At 37.7% G+C, this 15,047-nt stretch overlaps 2 protein-coding genes across 3 annotated transcripts; one reads left to right on the top strand and one right to left on the bottom strand.

Annotated features, from left to right (window-relative positions):
* Positions 1-1,911: 1,911 nt before the first annotated feature.
* her7 (hairy and enhancer of split related-7) lies at positions 1,912-8,229 on the bottom strand. Of its 2 annotated transcripts, none has more exons than XM_058774751.1 (4): positions 8,092-8,229; positions 3,070-3,207; positions 2,847-2,942; positions 1,912-2,737 (listed from the first exon to the last, which is right to left on the bottom strand). In XM_058774751.1, the coding sequence occupies exons 2-4, from the start codon at positions 3,112-3,114 to the stop codon at positions 2,237-2,239; spliced, it is 642 nt and encodes a 213-aa protein (XP_058630734.1). In that variant the 5' UTR covers positions 3,115-3,207; positions 8,092-8,229; the 3' UTR covers positions 1,912-2,236. The 2 variants fall into 2 exon arrangements, with proteins under 2 accessions (XP_058630734.1, XP_058630735.1); XM_058774752.1 differs by lacking the exon at positions 8,092-8,229 and adding an exon at positions 7,710-8,044.
* A 94-nt stretch (positions 8,230-8,323) lies between these two features.
* her1 (hairy-related 1) lies at positions 8,324-13,949 on the top strand. The gene is made up of 5 exons (XM_058776464.1): positions 8,324-8,388; positions 11,581-11,809; positions 12,004-12,099; positions 12,204-12,303; positions 12,775-13,949. Exons 2-5 carry the CDS (start codon positions 11,768-11,770, stop codon positions 13,557-13,559), a joined length of 1,023 nt encoding a protein of 340 aa, XP_058632447.1. The 5' UTR covers positions 8,324-8,388; positions 11,581-11,767; the 3' UTR covers positions 13,560-13,949.
* Positions 13,950-15,047: the final 1,098 nt, after the last annotated feature.

Below are 15,047 nucleotides of genomic sequence, written 5' to 3'. Positions count from 1 at the left end.
GCAAGAATGGGGCCAAATTTCAACACCAAAACTCCAGAAACTCATAACCTCGATTCCCAGACGTCTTCAAACTGTTTTGAAAAGAAGAGATGCTACACCATGGTAAACATGCCCCGTCCCAACTATTTTCAGACCTGTAGCAGGCATCAAATTTAAAATGAGCTCATTTTGTGCATAAAGGTTTAAAATTTCTCAGTTTAAACATTTGTTATGTTATCCATGTTCTATTGTGAATATAATAGAAAATATTGGCTCATGTGATTTGAAATTATTTTAGTTTTCATTTTATTCAAATTTAAAAAACGTCCCAACATTTCTGGAATTTGGGTTGTATTCATCAGCTTTTTTATTTATCTAACTATATCAGTTTGTGAATATTTCAGTTATTGGAGTTAGTTTAAACTTTATCTTTAAAATCATATTGATAAAGCAAGTCATAAATTTAACCCCAATCCTAAACTGTTTACATTAGGATTACTAATCTCTAGTAATATTAACCATATGAGACCACTTTAAACATTCAATCTGCCAAGCCTCCACAAACCTCACCTTGAAGGTCAGACGTTTTTGTATGGGTCTCATTAATGTACATTGTAATAAATAATAAATAGTGGTTACATTTGTGTTGTGATATGATGAGATTTGTGAATATAGACAATGTCCATTAGCCTACATGTACATTCAGCAATGCAATTATGTTTGTCACGTATGACGTGTTTCTTCCTCTTCTTTTATAGTCGTTTCTTCAACATCAATTGTACAATTTTCTGAGCATTAGCAGGCTATATTTTCAAAATTCATTGATAAAATGCGTAGCCAAAACAATAAACAAACTTGTGAAACATTAGGCTATTCTTCCACTTGTTGTTGTTGTTTTTTTTGTTGTTGTTGTTTTTTTGTTTTTGAGAACCACTAACGACCTAAAAAGGGTGAAGCGTGGGAAAGACATCTGACCTTCATTCCCTGGCCACAATATGGTTTATTGCGTAAAGAAATTCACGCTTCTCTGATTCAAACGGATGGAAATGCGCGTGCCAGTCGTTAAGTCATGTGGTCTTGACACTTGCAAGACAAAATTGTGAGCCCACGACGTGTTAAACCAGGCAACAGTTTAGCCTTTTGTCATCATTAGCATCTCTCTGATGTCTAGTAGTTTTTCCCAAGAGTTAAGCGTCTAAACGGAATAAAATTATCCCAGATTTTGAAGTTGCACAATAATCAACACGAGAGCAGTAGAAATGTGTCCAAACAGTAGATATAGCCTATAGACTTTTTTTTTGTGCATTTTTTTTTTTTTTAACTTTTGATTATGTCAAATGGAAACACTGTGATTTGAGACATAATAATGTAGCCCACAGAATCAAAAGTTGACCAAAGCCGCGTGCATATGATACGCATCTACCTCACAACCCTAATCCTACCCGCTGCGTATCATATGCACGCCTAAATCCATTTTTTGCGTAGTACGCCAAATCGAAACATAAACTCGTGCTGTTGATAGTTATAGGCTGGCATGTCAATATCATTGTTTAGGCGGATGTCTCCAAGGTGCCAAGGCACGTGGCGCCTTTTCGCACTTTTTATTTATTAGCATGAGCAGACAAATGAGCAGAGGAAACCGGAGGTGTCAGAACAGAAGTCGTGTAGAAGTGTGCCGGCTATTTGGCGCCTCAAAAACTGACACTTAAGCGTCACATTTGGTCACGCGCATTTCAAAGGGTTCGATGATCAAAGTCGACTGTAAATGTGCGGCGCGTGCTGATGCTGAAAGCGATCTTAAATGTTAGATGTTAAATCTTCATGAAATCAACGATTAATATATATTTAAAAGTAGGCCTAACAATAAACAAATACACAAGAACATTTCATTTTTAAATTTTAATGATGGAATGTATGTTTCAATCCCCCAAATATATAAAAAAGGAATGTCATGAATAAATAAATGTGCAAAATAGATAAATACATACATCAGCTATGTATTACAAATGATCATACACCCAGCACAGACCATTCAAAAGAAAAAAATCTGTGTAAAAATATATTGCATAATTTATCAAACACTATTTACACATTTTACAATTCCAACGTGATGTCAGATGATAAAATCATTACACATATTTTTTGAAAATACACATGTCTCTCTGCAGCCTATAATTTAGAAGAGATGAACCATGTTTAATGATTACACAAGCCCAGCATTTTGAGTCCATTTCTCTGTAAATGTCTTTAATTTCTCTCAAGGCCAAGGCCTCCAGACAGTCTGGCTGACTGGTGTCTGGTGTTGAGATGTTGGTGGGGCTGTCGAATGCAGTGTGTTGGAGTCTGTGCTTCTGAATGGAATCCTGTTCTGTTGAGGCACAACGTTTCTGCTAGCTGTTGGAAGTCCTTGTTTGCAGACAGAGTTCTGCTGCAGATGATGCTGTGCATTTGAATCTGGAACCTGCTTTCTGGACGAGTTCTGGATTCTGACAGGCAGTCGAATGGTGGTCGACATGCAGGGCTGGGTCAGACGCTGACACAGTATGGCGGTTACTGAACCTTCCAGTCCACGGGTCTTACCTTCATCTGACAGGAAGCGGGCTGCTTTCTGAAGACACGATGAAAAGCCATCCATAAACTGACGCTTTTCTCCACCTTCCACATCTTTTGCTTTCTTGGCCTGAGCGACTGAGTTTTGCAAAAACAGGACGGTGTATTCCAGGATCTCTGCTTTCTCTATTCTCCTTTGAGCGGGACTCTGCAAAAATATCAGAGGAGAATTTAGAAACACGGACTTAACTGAGAACATAGGTCTATAACTAAAAGATGACATTATGCTGAGAAAATAAAAAGTATGGTGTTCTTACATTGTGCTCAGGGCCTTGCAGAAGCAGCGTTCTCAGGTTCTCCAGACTCCGATTCATCCTTTCTCTTCTTCGTCTTTCTACCTGAGGTTTTAACAGCTGCAGGAAACATTACAGACCAATGTCAGTGGACAGGTCAGGTTATATTAAAATTCACATGCCAGTCTGCTCAGTGTGACCTCTGTTTGTTAGAATGCACAGAAAAATATATATATAGCCTATTTACCTTTCTGTCCATTTTAATGGTCTCAGTCTCTCCGAGGTTTTTCATTGCAGGTGTACTCCAAACAGTAGTTTATATCAGAGATGATATAATCCTTTAAAGGTCCAAGTTGTCTTCTATTAGGTATGCTGGAAAAGAACTCTTTTCGAGGTGCGCAGACAAGTGTGAGATACCAGGCCAAAGCTGAGCGCACGTATTTATAGGCGTTTGGCGCGTGGTTGACAAGCCACGCCCACTCTCTGTTACAGACCAATCATAGAGGCGCAGTGTTCTAATGCACTGCTTGTTCCCAGCTAAAAACCCAAGAACGAAACACTAAAAGGATTTAGGGTATAATATTAAAAGTCATTATAATATATAAGCTTATATAGGTTGTATCCATTTACTATTAAAGATGGACAGAAGTTTAAACATTAGATCGAGGTCATTAAACCGTGATCGCATTCGGGCTATAGTGTATTGGCCTACATATTTAGCTATTAGAAATGGGCCTAGGCCTACTAATTTTTTCCCAATTACGTTTGTGCAGTTTACTGTAGTTAGCTAACATATAATCTGCACTGAGACATTCAGGGCAGCCTTAGATCAAACGGATTGATGGAACACGCGCACCGACACCTATAGACTTCCGTGGGCACGTGTGTGCATGAGAAAACAAGTGTCACACTGACAATAAATATGCATATCAATAGCCAATAGCCCACGCGCCGCTGGCCAGACATGCCATTGGAATAACAAAAAGAAAAATAGCTACTTTCTTTTACTTTTCAAAGTCTTATTTCCACTGTTGCATTAGGCTATAGCCTATGTGCGTCAGCTTGGTTTCGAAATTTTGCCGATTTCGCATATTTTAACTTTTGAGAGATCCTAATAGGCCTACATGTGCCACATATTTAAAGCAGCTTAAAACAGTAACTCAACAAAAAATAAAGCTTGTGTTACAGTGATTTACAGGAATTACAGGAATTTAAAATCGAGGGGAAAAAATAGGGCAAGCGTTTACACACTATGCGTAATAATAAATGAACCAATTGAATTTTCACAGTGCCGTCTTGTGACTGCACTTTTTAAAAAAAAATAGGCTAATAAGTGTGTTTTGCTAAAAAAAAAAAAAAAAATAGCATGGGTGTGAATCATTAGGGGGTCGCAAGGAAACGTGTGCTCACACCTCTTTAATTCAGGATGGCGCGTGCCGCGTGGCAACTTCACACCTGTGAACAAAGCAAGCGTGAGTGAACAATTCACGTGTGCATATGAAAGCGCGCGCATGTGAAAAGCAAGCAGTCCTGGTTTCTTGATTATTAATGGCACTGAAACCACTGTGTAAATAGGCTCTTGTTCATTAATTTTCTGAAGATACATCTCTTGTTCTTATTCGTCCAAAACTTCGCTCAACGCCGTCGAAACTGCAATGATTGGTTTAACATGACAGAACGTGTCTAACCGTGATAGTTCCCACAGAAATTTACGGCCGTTTGTTCACCGGACAGCCCAGTTGTCTATTAGGTTGTTGGACATAACTAGAGAAAAAAATTGTCACTTAACCACTTGGTCAGTCAAAGCTGCCATCCTTGCTGACCTCTATAGGCTATGTCCCTTGGGGATGTCACTGCATGACTCAAGACCACTGGTAATCACTCATAATGCTATTATTACTTGCTGATATTACTTTTGGGGATACGTTTCAAAGAATGGAAAAGTTCAAAGAAAAAACAAAGACATTTACCAAACTGTGATCATATAGAAATGAACTTCATCTCCATGCTACATCCTATAGGCCTACTCAAGTTATCGCAGTAAGTTCATGATGACCTGCTGCAGAGAGGCAAGTAAAATGGCAAAACATTCATCCTGATGAAAACAGAGACTATGTGAACGCAGGCTGTATTTCCAATGCACATGTTTATTGAAGAGAAGCGTGGGAACCTTCTCTTTGTCTGCTGATAATGTACATATTCTGACAGGTAATAAAAAAGGACTGAGGTGTCGCTCCGTGTTACTAGGTGAGGTGTAAGTTGTTCGTGTTATTGGGAGAGCGTGGCTAGAAGCTTGTTCCCATCGTAGCACTTTTGAAATGATTGCCTGTTGGTTATGGGCGCATTTTAAATATTTACACAATTGCATGCCCTTTGGGTGCCCTTTGTGAGACATCCCTAAAGAAAAAGCCTAACAGAATTAAAGATCATTATTCTTAGGTGATAGGCTCACTGCATATTGTGACATTTTCTATCCTTGGAACATTAGTAGGCTAATAGTAACGCAAGCCAACCCGACCCTAAAGTAGGCCTACTGATTACTGAAATTACCTTTACTTGTGCCCACAGTGAGACTTTTGCCATAAACCGAGTTTTTTATTTTATTTTTTTTTACTTAGGCTATTAGGTACAGTCAGCAGATTAATCATTCCGCGCTGTTGTTATAGTTTATTAAAACGAGAACCATACGTATAGCCTATCCTTAGAAGGACCGTCTCGTCTCGTCTGCTCTTCTCATTCGCATGCGAGCAAACACATCGACCCTCACACTATAATGGCCCATGCACGTGCCATTTGCTTTAATCTTCACCTTGTGTATGCAGATTAGGTCTAACGAGGGTCGCAGAGTACAATCTGAAGAAAGCCACGTAGAAAAAAAAATCTAACTTTAGACAGTCTTAAAGGAAGGAATATCACCGCAAACTTCTGTAGGTTACGTACGTAATATCACATTAAATTAATTACCTGGTGGACAGCGATTTATAAATGGCTGACCGCAAACACCTCCAAAGTGATGAAAATAACGACTATATGTGAACGCAGACTGCACTGTGTTCTTGTGGAGTGAAGCGTGGGAACTGGGAACCTTCTCGGGGCTCAGAGAAAATGTACAAATTCTGACAGGTAATAAAAGAGCTGAGGTGTCTGCAGTCCGTGTTACTGGGAGAGCGTGGTTAATAGCTGGTTCCCATCATAACACTCTGCCAAATAGCCTGCCTCTTGGTTACTGTCAAGCTTTAAATATTTACACAAGCGCACAAAAAATTAAAGCAGGTCTCTTAAAAATAAACGTTCCAAAAAGGGGTTTTCATATTGATTTTGGAATCACTTTGGGTTCCTCAAGGAAGCTTTCAGTAGGCCTAATCATTTTTGCTAAGTGAAGATTTGAATAATCTTAAGAACACTGAAATATAAAGACTTTTTATGTAGCTAGGCCTAATGGAAAGATCCCATGGATGTAAAAGGTTCTTCATGTGCAAATAATGAAACGTATATATATTTTTTAAATGTAGGCCTATCACAGAAACTGATAGCCTATTGTCTTTTTAATGTTGCAAAATTTGAAAAAGTCCAAAAATACAATTTTATGAAACCCAATCTAATCTAAATGAATCCAACCGAAATAAATTAATGAAATCAAACGTTTGACATCCCACCCAGAGTGGCCCGTCGCCCACGCTTCATACAGTCAAAGCATCCAAGTTCACAATCTTTCAGGCGACCACTCTTCTAGAATAAAGTTACAGAAAATATTATATTTTTGTTCTAATATAGGCTAACTCGATCTTAGCAACTATCTGGCACCCAGTAAACGCTATTTTCCTCGCTACAAACCTAAACCAACCAGCAGGCGGCGACGGCAATCAGTAAAGAGTTTCGTTTGTCCAGAACACAGGTTCACTGACACACTTTAGGTCAGGTGTTAACAAGATGTGTCAAAAGAACCAGAATAAGAATAGCTTCACGCAGAGAAGGACGTGTGCTCTTTCACTTCTATACGAACTGGTTACAGTTTCCCACGGGAACCGCACTCTCAGTAAACCGCCTCTTATTATTGAGCGCTTCGGAAATAAAATATTAGGCTGATTAAAAATAAAAGCTATAAAAGCTCTTCATTAGTAAATAATTTGTTAAAATGTGGAGAATGGAATACATGCATCTCATACACATAAGCCTACGTATAGGCTAGGCCTAGACTTAATAAATTATAAAGCTAATCGTTTGTTTGTGTGTGTGTGTGTGTGTGTGTGTGTTCCTTTCGATCAAGATTATTCGGAATAGGCTACTTCGTTTTATGCAAAATGCACAATGCAGAAAAAGGTTATTTTTGTTGGTTCTTTATTCCACTTTTTTCCGTTTCTTGTTCTTTCAAAAGTTTTCATAAATTTAACAGAGAGGAACTGCCAATCAGTTAGGCCTACATTATAACACACCCATAATGACGGACTGTATCATAAAGTACTTTCACTGGAACTTGGGCTATATTACATCTGTTTTGTGTTTCTGTCTTGTCTTTTATTTGTTTATTTGTTCACATCAGTATTGAGTTATAATTGTTGTTAATCATCTTGCAACACAATTGGAAGTTTGCTGAGGCCCCCTAGTGGGAAACCACTGACATATATAGGAAGATGCTATAGTGTTTAGACCTCAAGGTAGAGATGGTCTACGTATAATGTCTCTTGATATCGATATAGAAGTAGGCTAAAAAGGTATATAATTTTCCATCCATAAATGAGCACTAAGTGGTTACTAACAAGAGCCTCTTAACGATCCACATCACGTGTAATAACATTACATGTTTGTCTTCTATAACTGAATAATCCCTATACGTTTTTGAGCACCAATATTTCTGAATCCCCGTCTTACCAAATTTAATTTACTTACAAATCTTTAATTTTCAGGTTTTACGCCATTTTCATCTTGGTGGGAAAAACTCCTGGACATGTTGGCAAAATGAAAATACGTATAAATAGAACGCCAAATAAACACAAAAACTCGTGGTATTGATACGCAAAAATGGACTTTGGAGTGCATATGATACGCACGTGTTTGGCGTGCATATAATATGCAGGTTTCGCGTGCATACGATACGAAATTTGTTGGCGTGCATATGATACGCAGTTTTTGCGTACATAATATGATAGGCATCTACCCCACAACCCTAATCCTACCCATTGCGTAGCATATGCACGCCAAAGTCAAATTTTGCATATCAATACCACGAGTTTTTGTTTTTATTTGGCGTACTATTTATAGGCCTACTCACTTTCATGAGATCGGGTTGAAATTTCGACCAAGTTCAACTCTTGAGCTGACCGTTCCCTGACGCACTTAAATTCCCCATCAGCCTGGTCCGTTTTATTATTCTCTCTGTCATGGGCTATTGTTCTAGACTTTTCGATCGCGTTTACTTGCCCACTCAGAAACAGCTTGTCCATTCAGACGACACGTGCTCACACCATGACTGAAAGCGTGGCTAATTCACACCTCTTTGCAACAGGCGTTCAGGTGCCGAAAGTTTCCACGTGCCCGTTTGCTCTGTTATTAAGTAATGGTCCAGCAGGTGAGGGTGCATTTGACTGGTCAACGGGCCATCAGACTGTGCGGACGTAGGCTATCAGAAACCAACATGGTTTCTAAATGGTTTTGCATTGAAAAGGTGAAATGATTCTAAACTAGGGTGAAGTCAGCTAAAATGGGCCACGTTTTGGTAAATGTCTTATAATACCATCAAATAAGCTATGCATGAGATCTAATGATATTCTTATAAATTAGCATGGGTCTCTTAAACATATTTATATTTTTTAAATGTGAAAAAGTATAAAAGTTTTAAAATTATGAGAGTTAGAGTATCAGCAGGCACCTTCTTGAGCCACAGCACAACATTCAGGTTAAAATGGGCCAGCTGTTCAGTTAAAATGGGCTAAAATAAAAAGAGAACAACAAAGGTAATTTCAGCTTAAATCATTTTATTTTTTACAGTAAATTGACACTATTTGGTCTTTAGTGTGCCATATCAACGCCATAAATGTATTTCATTAAATAGAAAATGTAATGAATATTTAATTAAACAATGCAATTAAATATGAACTGATCATGTTGTATAGGTGTGTGTTTCTGTGAATTGGTGTCTTTTGTGTGCATGTATGCGTGTGCTTGTATTTTTTTTTTTTTAAAGACTGTTAAGATTATGTACGGATACATATCTAGGCCTATAAACCATTTTCACCCTCAATTTCTGTGTAAAAGTGTGTGTGTATGCAGCCCATTTTACTGACATCTTCCTTTCTTCCCCTTTCTCTTCTCTCTTCCTGTCTCTCTGTTTCCTTTCTTTGCTTGTGCTCCTGCCATATTGTCTGCAATGCAATTTAAAAAAAGACTGTTAAGGTTTTGTATGGATACATATCTAGGCCTTTAAACCTATTTTCACCCTCAATTTCTGTCTAAAAGTGTGTGTGTGAGTGTATGCAGCCCATTTTAGCTGAAAATTGGGGCCCATTTTAGCTTAACCAACCATTTAAAATGACCTTTTTCACAAAAATCAATGTTTCTTTTATAAATTAATCTTTTTTATTTGAAAGAGCATGTCACAACATTGTTCATAAACCTTTGCTTTGCTGGTAAGCTTACTTATAATTGCTTCAGTACCCTTATTAGTGATTAACTAAATTTACTATGTCAGGCTCAATTACCTTACAATTTCTCTGACAAGCTTCATGTAACACTCTGTCCTGCCCGCCTTAAAAAACTCAGACCAATAAAAATTATTGTTACATGTCAACAAGATCAGTTATTGTGATTTTCTGTAAAAATGTAAAGAGATACAGTATGATGCTACAACCTTATTTGCCCCATTTGACCTGATAGCCCATTTTAGCTGACTTCACCCTACTGCAACTTTGCATATTCCATACAAAACAACTTAATAGCCCGATTTACGTAAAAATCACGGCGACCTTACATAAGTCACATATGCCTATAAGATTTCTCTGTCTTGGACCTTGATATGTTAGCCTATTCTGCATGCCGTGTTAAAATCTCGTCTTAAAATCTTAAGTGCGACATTTGGTTTGAATAATACTGAGTTTTCTGAGTCACTCTAAATCGCACTGAACTATAAAGCCAACTTATAGGCTAATTGTTGTATTATTATTATTCTTTTTTTTTTTTTTTTTTTGTAGGCCTAATTGAGCACCCCCATTGCAAGCCATATCTTGTCCCTCCCCGTGCTCATGCGTGCTCTGGTTACAAAAACTCGCGACCGTTTGTCCATAGGAGACTTCACGCCAAATTCACTGCTAAACAAGACGTGTCAAAAGAATCATATACTAATGGAATTATGAGCAAGGGTGTGTATGCCACCACTCTACATGACCAAACATTAAACTTTCCCACGGGATTTTTCTTAAGGTTGGTCATGAGGCATGATGGGCATGCAGGGGTCAAAAAGTGAAGCAAATGTCAATTTATGAAGCGCATCGTGTTTTCCATTTGACCTTGTTGTTCACTTTAGGCAATGCCAAGGATTATCAAGTGGCGTTTTGCAACATCGATTTGCTTTTCTCCTTGAAAAATATTTTATAGACTTCAGAGTTTTTTGTTTAAAGAACACTCACCGTGGAAAAGCGGAAACTCGGAACAAGCGCACATATTGGCCTGTGCAGCCTGTAGATAACAATTATGAACATAGTTGGCTTTCGGTAGACTATAGCTTAGAGTCAGCTATGTTTATTTGGTGTTTATTCGTTTTTGCCCTGCATCGATATAAGTGTCGGCCCGCTTCAGGTGTGAAGGCAATGCACGAAAATCGTTGAGCATCCAGGCTAATGAAATTCTAAAAGCCTCCGAGATGTTTGAGGACTCTAGTCTGGCGGTGTTAGTGTGAGTGTGTTCGTTTTTACACATCTGCCGTGCCATAATATATTCTGTTCCCACGAGAAAAAACTGAAGTGTCCCATAGCACTTACACAGCGTTTTTGGTTCTACGAAAATTAAGCTTGAACAAAAGAAAAGTGAGACATTAATCATAGAGCGACATTAGCTTTCTGTCACACTGAACAAAATATAGACTAGGCCTATATGGCATTTGAAGCTTAAAAAGAAGAAAAAAAAATATATATATATATATTTTTATTTTTATTTTTATTTTTTTAAGCTTCAAATGTTATATAGGTTTAAAAAAAAAAAAAAAAAAATATATATATATATATATATATTTTTTTTTTTTTGCATGGACCGCATTTAGCGCTTTTTATGGTCGTGAATTATATTAAAACACAAGCTTTCAGTAATAAATAAATAAAATGAAACATTGTTTTTGAACGTAGGCTACTAACAGAATTGTTAGATAATGACAAAGTAGGCCTATGCTATAGTGGTTATATCTGGTGGGCTTGAGGTCGTGATCTGTGAACGGGAGGAGTGTGTTGGTGAATTGAGTGTCAAGAAGTTTGCGTTCAAAATGCACTGAAATGACTCTGTATTGACTTATTGGCGCAATAAAACGAACAAACTAGTCCATAAAATCATAAGCGTTCTATGACTACATTACTGGTTATTCTAAACAAACTTCTAAAGTTGAGATAGCCTAGGCCTATATGCAGTTTTCATCGCGTTTATATTCACAAATAAAGCTTCATAAGACACATTATAACTGCTGTTATATTTTACTGTTAAATAAGTTCGCTGGAACAAAATGTGCGGTAACTGTTAGCTTAATCGATTTATAGTTTCTTATCTTGGAATATATTAAAAGGTCAATTGAGTGCAGCAGAAAGCCATAAGGGGGATACGACCATACGGTTCGAAACGTCACTGACACCTCGTCGCCAATGACAAGCCAGCATCCCCAATAAAAGCGAGAGTTTGCGAGGACTTTTACCACAGTAGAAGAATTTTCTTAAGAAACACAGACCAACGGGAATATACGTTTTCAGCAGATCATGGTTCCTCCAAAAATGGCAAGTCGACGACCAACGAAAAGAGTGAGTAGTAGCCTAGCCATAGTTAAAATACATGGTTTCTCTGTGAGAGGCTTAATTCTTTCTCAATTTTCATTTTTATAATATAGAAGAGATTTAATTTTTTAAGATTTCTAAGGTTTTCTTTTTAATTCAAACTGAAGTTTTAGGGCTTTACATTTGAAATATAAATTAAATATGTATTGTGATTCGTCTAGATCTTGAAACCGGCTATAGAGAAGAAACGGAGAGACCGGATTAACCAGCGTTTAGATGAGCTGCGAACGCTTCTCCTTGATAACACTCTCGACACGGTAAGAAAATAAGACTTTTTTTTTCTTTTCAGTTTTTAATCCTTTTTGATATAAATAAACATAATGAAATGTTTGAGTAATATAATGAATAATCGCTTTTACAGCGACTTCAAAACCCTAAACTGGAGAAGGCTGAAATACTGGAATTAACTGTTGAATACATTCGGACAAAAGCCTCAGTTGCGAGAGATAGGCCTAGTCAAGGTAAGTTTTCTGTCTATACTTGAGTAATTTTTTTGCATATAAACACTATATTATGGCCTTATAGTTGTGTAGAGCTCTAGATAAAATGCTAATCGATTTGAGTTACACATAATGCCTCTAAGTTTGATGATTCTAATCGATTTTGTCTCTGTCTCTTTCTCTCTCCCCTCCTGTTTTTATTATTCTCAATTCCTTAATCTAACCCAAAATAACTCCATATACATCACTCTCTGACTTCTCATTTTGACAATCAATAAACTAAACCCATTTTTTTTCTCTTAAAATCCTCCTTAACTCTGCTTAAATTCTTGATCTTTCTCAATTTCTTGATTCTGTTCTCAAACATTCCTTTAAATGAACCTTCAATAACAACCCTAAATCAACATCTCATGTTATTCTATCTCACTTTAACACTTTTTACTTTTTATACCTTCCTGTCTCGGCTCTCCTTAACCTCACCCTCCACCTCAGGCAACTCGAACAAAGACTCAGACCCACATGATGCTAACGCTCCGACTCTGCTCTCGAGGAGACCCCACATACCCTTCGCTTCAGTCCCCGAGCCCATCAATGTCCAGAAGCAGATCCCCTCCAATCCTATCTACAAAGCTGGTTTCAAGGAGTGTATCTCCCGCCTGGCCAGCTTCATCGAATGTGTAGAGCCTTCCCAGCGAGACAGCTTCATTCAAGGCCTGTGTCACCACCTTGACTCCTACAGCAGTACTCTTTCCCAGTGTAGAGTTTCCAGCCAAGCTGCCCACCATCCATGGATCCCAAATGCGGAGTTGACATGCAGGACGGACGTCCATGCGATAGGACCCATAAGAACCAGCACAGAGCCATTTTCCTACACCAACAGTTTGTATCCTCAATCTTTTATGCTCCATCCCACAGGACAGGCCATGACACATCCCTACCTCTCCCCTCCATACTCCCTCTCTCCTCCACCCTCTCCTTGTTACACAAGTAGCTCTCCTCCCTTCTCTAGCTCTCCCACATACCTCTCTGTCCCCTGCCATTTCCCTTTCCCTCCCACCATCTCTCCACTCTCCAGTGACTCTTCATCTTCGTCATCATCATCCTCTCTCAGTCTCTCGGCCCCTGCTCTGCCTGTTGCCCCAGGACCTCATGTTCAGGTCTCAGTGGGCTCCCCCACTCCAGTGCGACCCACTGGCTCATCTCCCTCCTGCCAACCCCGGACTCTGAGACGAGCTCTGTTCCAGAACCAGCCACAGTCTGTGTGGAGGCCCTGGTGAGCAAAACTCAAAACACTTACTGACTCAAAGCAACAGCTTCCCATCAGAGTTCTTCAGGAGTTGAGGATGCTTGTGAAAAAGGCTGGTCTTCACATGGAAAAGACATGGAAGCGAGTGTCCTGTGCATGTGTTAATCACACATGACTTATTGTATACAAATTGTGTAAATATATTTATTTGTTCCCTATTGTACATTGCAAATTAATTGTACTTTTTTCACGAAATAAATCTATATAATTTTGTTAATTTCTATCTATCTATCTATCTATCTATCTATCTATCTATCTATCTATCTATCTATCTATCTATCTATCTATCTATCTATCTATCTATCTATCTATCTATCTATCTATCTATCTACCTACCTACCTACCTACCTACCTATCACTGAGAAAATAAACAGAGCCTATATCTATCTGTCAAGTTTTATTTATGTTTTAAATGAATTATCTTATACTCATCTAAAATACATTGATTTGATTAGAAATACAGTAAAAACTGTAACACCATTTCCACAAAAATATTAAGCTAAATATATATATATAAAACTGTTTTCAACATTGATAATAAGGATATTAATAACCAAGTACCAATAATAACTGATGATAATTGAGAATCAAATCAGCATATTAGAATGATTTCTGAAGGATCATGTGACACTAAAGACTGGAATAATGATGCTGGAAATTCAGCTTTGCATCACAAGAATAAACTATATTTTAAAATACATTCAAATATAAAACATATTATATTATATTTCTCCAGTTACGGACAGTTCATGGACAGAAATTTTTAAAACAAGATTTTAAGAACATGTGAGGCAAAAAAAACAAAACAACTCTATACTTAGTAGTATCTCTCAGGACACTGCTATGACATGTCACCAGCCAATAAATTCATCTGCAGAAAACATCTGTTAGTGTACTGATGACAGAGAGACTGGGCCTATTAGCCAAGCACTCTTTCTCAGTAACTATTGAGTCAAAAGTCCATTTACATATGGTGTTTTATCTTGCAGTGTTTTTTTTTTTTTTTTTTATGTTGCTTTTAAAAAGGAATACAAACCACAATAGCATGCACTCAGCCAATCAATTATGTATAAAGGTTTATTTTTCTTAGTACAAATATATATTTCATAAATGTCAGAGCGGGGGAAATGATTGCATTCATGAATATACACAATTTATTAATTAAAATATTTGTAGACCCAAAATAATCACCTTTACATTCAACACGGTCGCTGTTTTATGAACAGTTCTGTTATTTGAAGGCCTATGACAACGTGCCCCAGAAATGTGTCATGTGTCTACTCAAAGTCTTTTTTGCCCTCTGCTGGTCAAAGAGACTTACTGTTATAATTTATCCTCCTCCTGCAAAGTGCAAACGGAAAATGCTGCATCGACTGTCACATTATATCTACACCAATAGGAACAAGATTCTCGCTTGATATATTACTTACCTTATAGCATTTCGGGAAATTTTGAAGAC

Source organism: Onychostoma macrolepis, chromosome 05 (genome assembly GCF_012432095.1).
Source record: "Onychostoma macrolepis isolate SWU-2019 chromosome 05, ASM1243209v1, whole genome shotgun sequence".
NCBI lineage: Eukaryota > Metazoa > Chordata > Actinopteri > Cypriniformes > Cyprinidae > Onychostoma > Onychostoma macrolepis.
The sequence above is the reverse complement of the archived record's forward strand: the minus strand, read 5'-3'. Positions and strand labels throughout refer to the sequence as shown.

What these genes read in the sequence shown, in the direction of transcription:
- her7 (XM_058774751.1), bottom strand. Translation starts at nt 3,114, where the DNA reads ATGAAAAACCTCGGAGAGACTGAGACCATTAAAATGGACAGAAAG. An exon ending in CCATTAAAATGGACAGAAAG is followed by an intron (nt 2,943 to 3,069) that starts GTAAATAGGCTA and finishes TGTTTCCTGCAG; the next exon opens with CTGTTAAAACCTCAGGTAGA. An exon ending in TGCAAGGCCCTGAGCACAAT is followed by an intron (nt 2,738 to 2,846) that starts GTAAGAACACCA and finishes ATATTTTTGCAG; the next exon opens with AGTCCCGCTCAAAGGAGAAT.
- her1 (XM_058776464.1), top strand. Translation starts at nt 11,768, where the DNA reads ATGGTTCCTCCAAAAATGGCAAGTCGACGACCAACGAAAAGA. An exon ending in TTGATAACACTCTCGACACG is followed by an intron (nt 12,100 to 12,203) that starts GTAAGAAAATAA and finishes TCGCTTTTACAG; the next exon opens with CGACTTCAAAACCCTAAACT. An exon ending in GAGAGATAGGCCTAGTCAAG is followed by an intron (nt 12,304 to 12,774) that starts GTAAGTTTTCTG and finishes CCTCCACCTCAG; the next exon opens with GCAACTCGAACAAAGACTCA.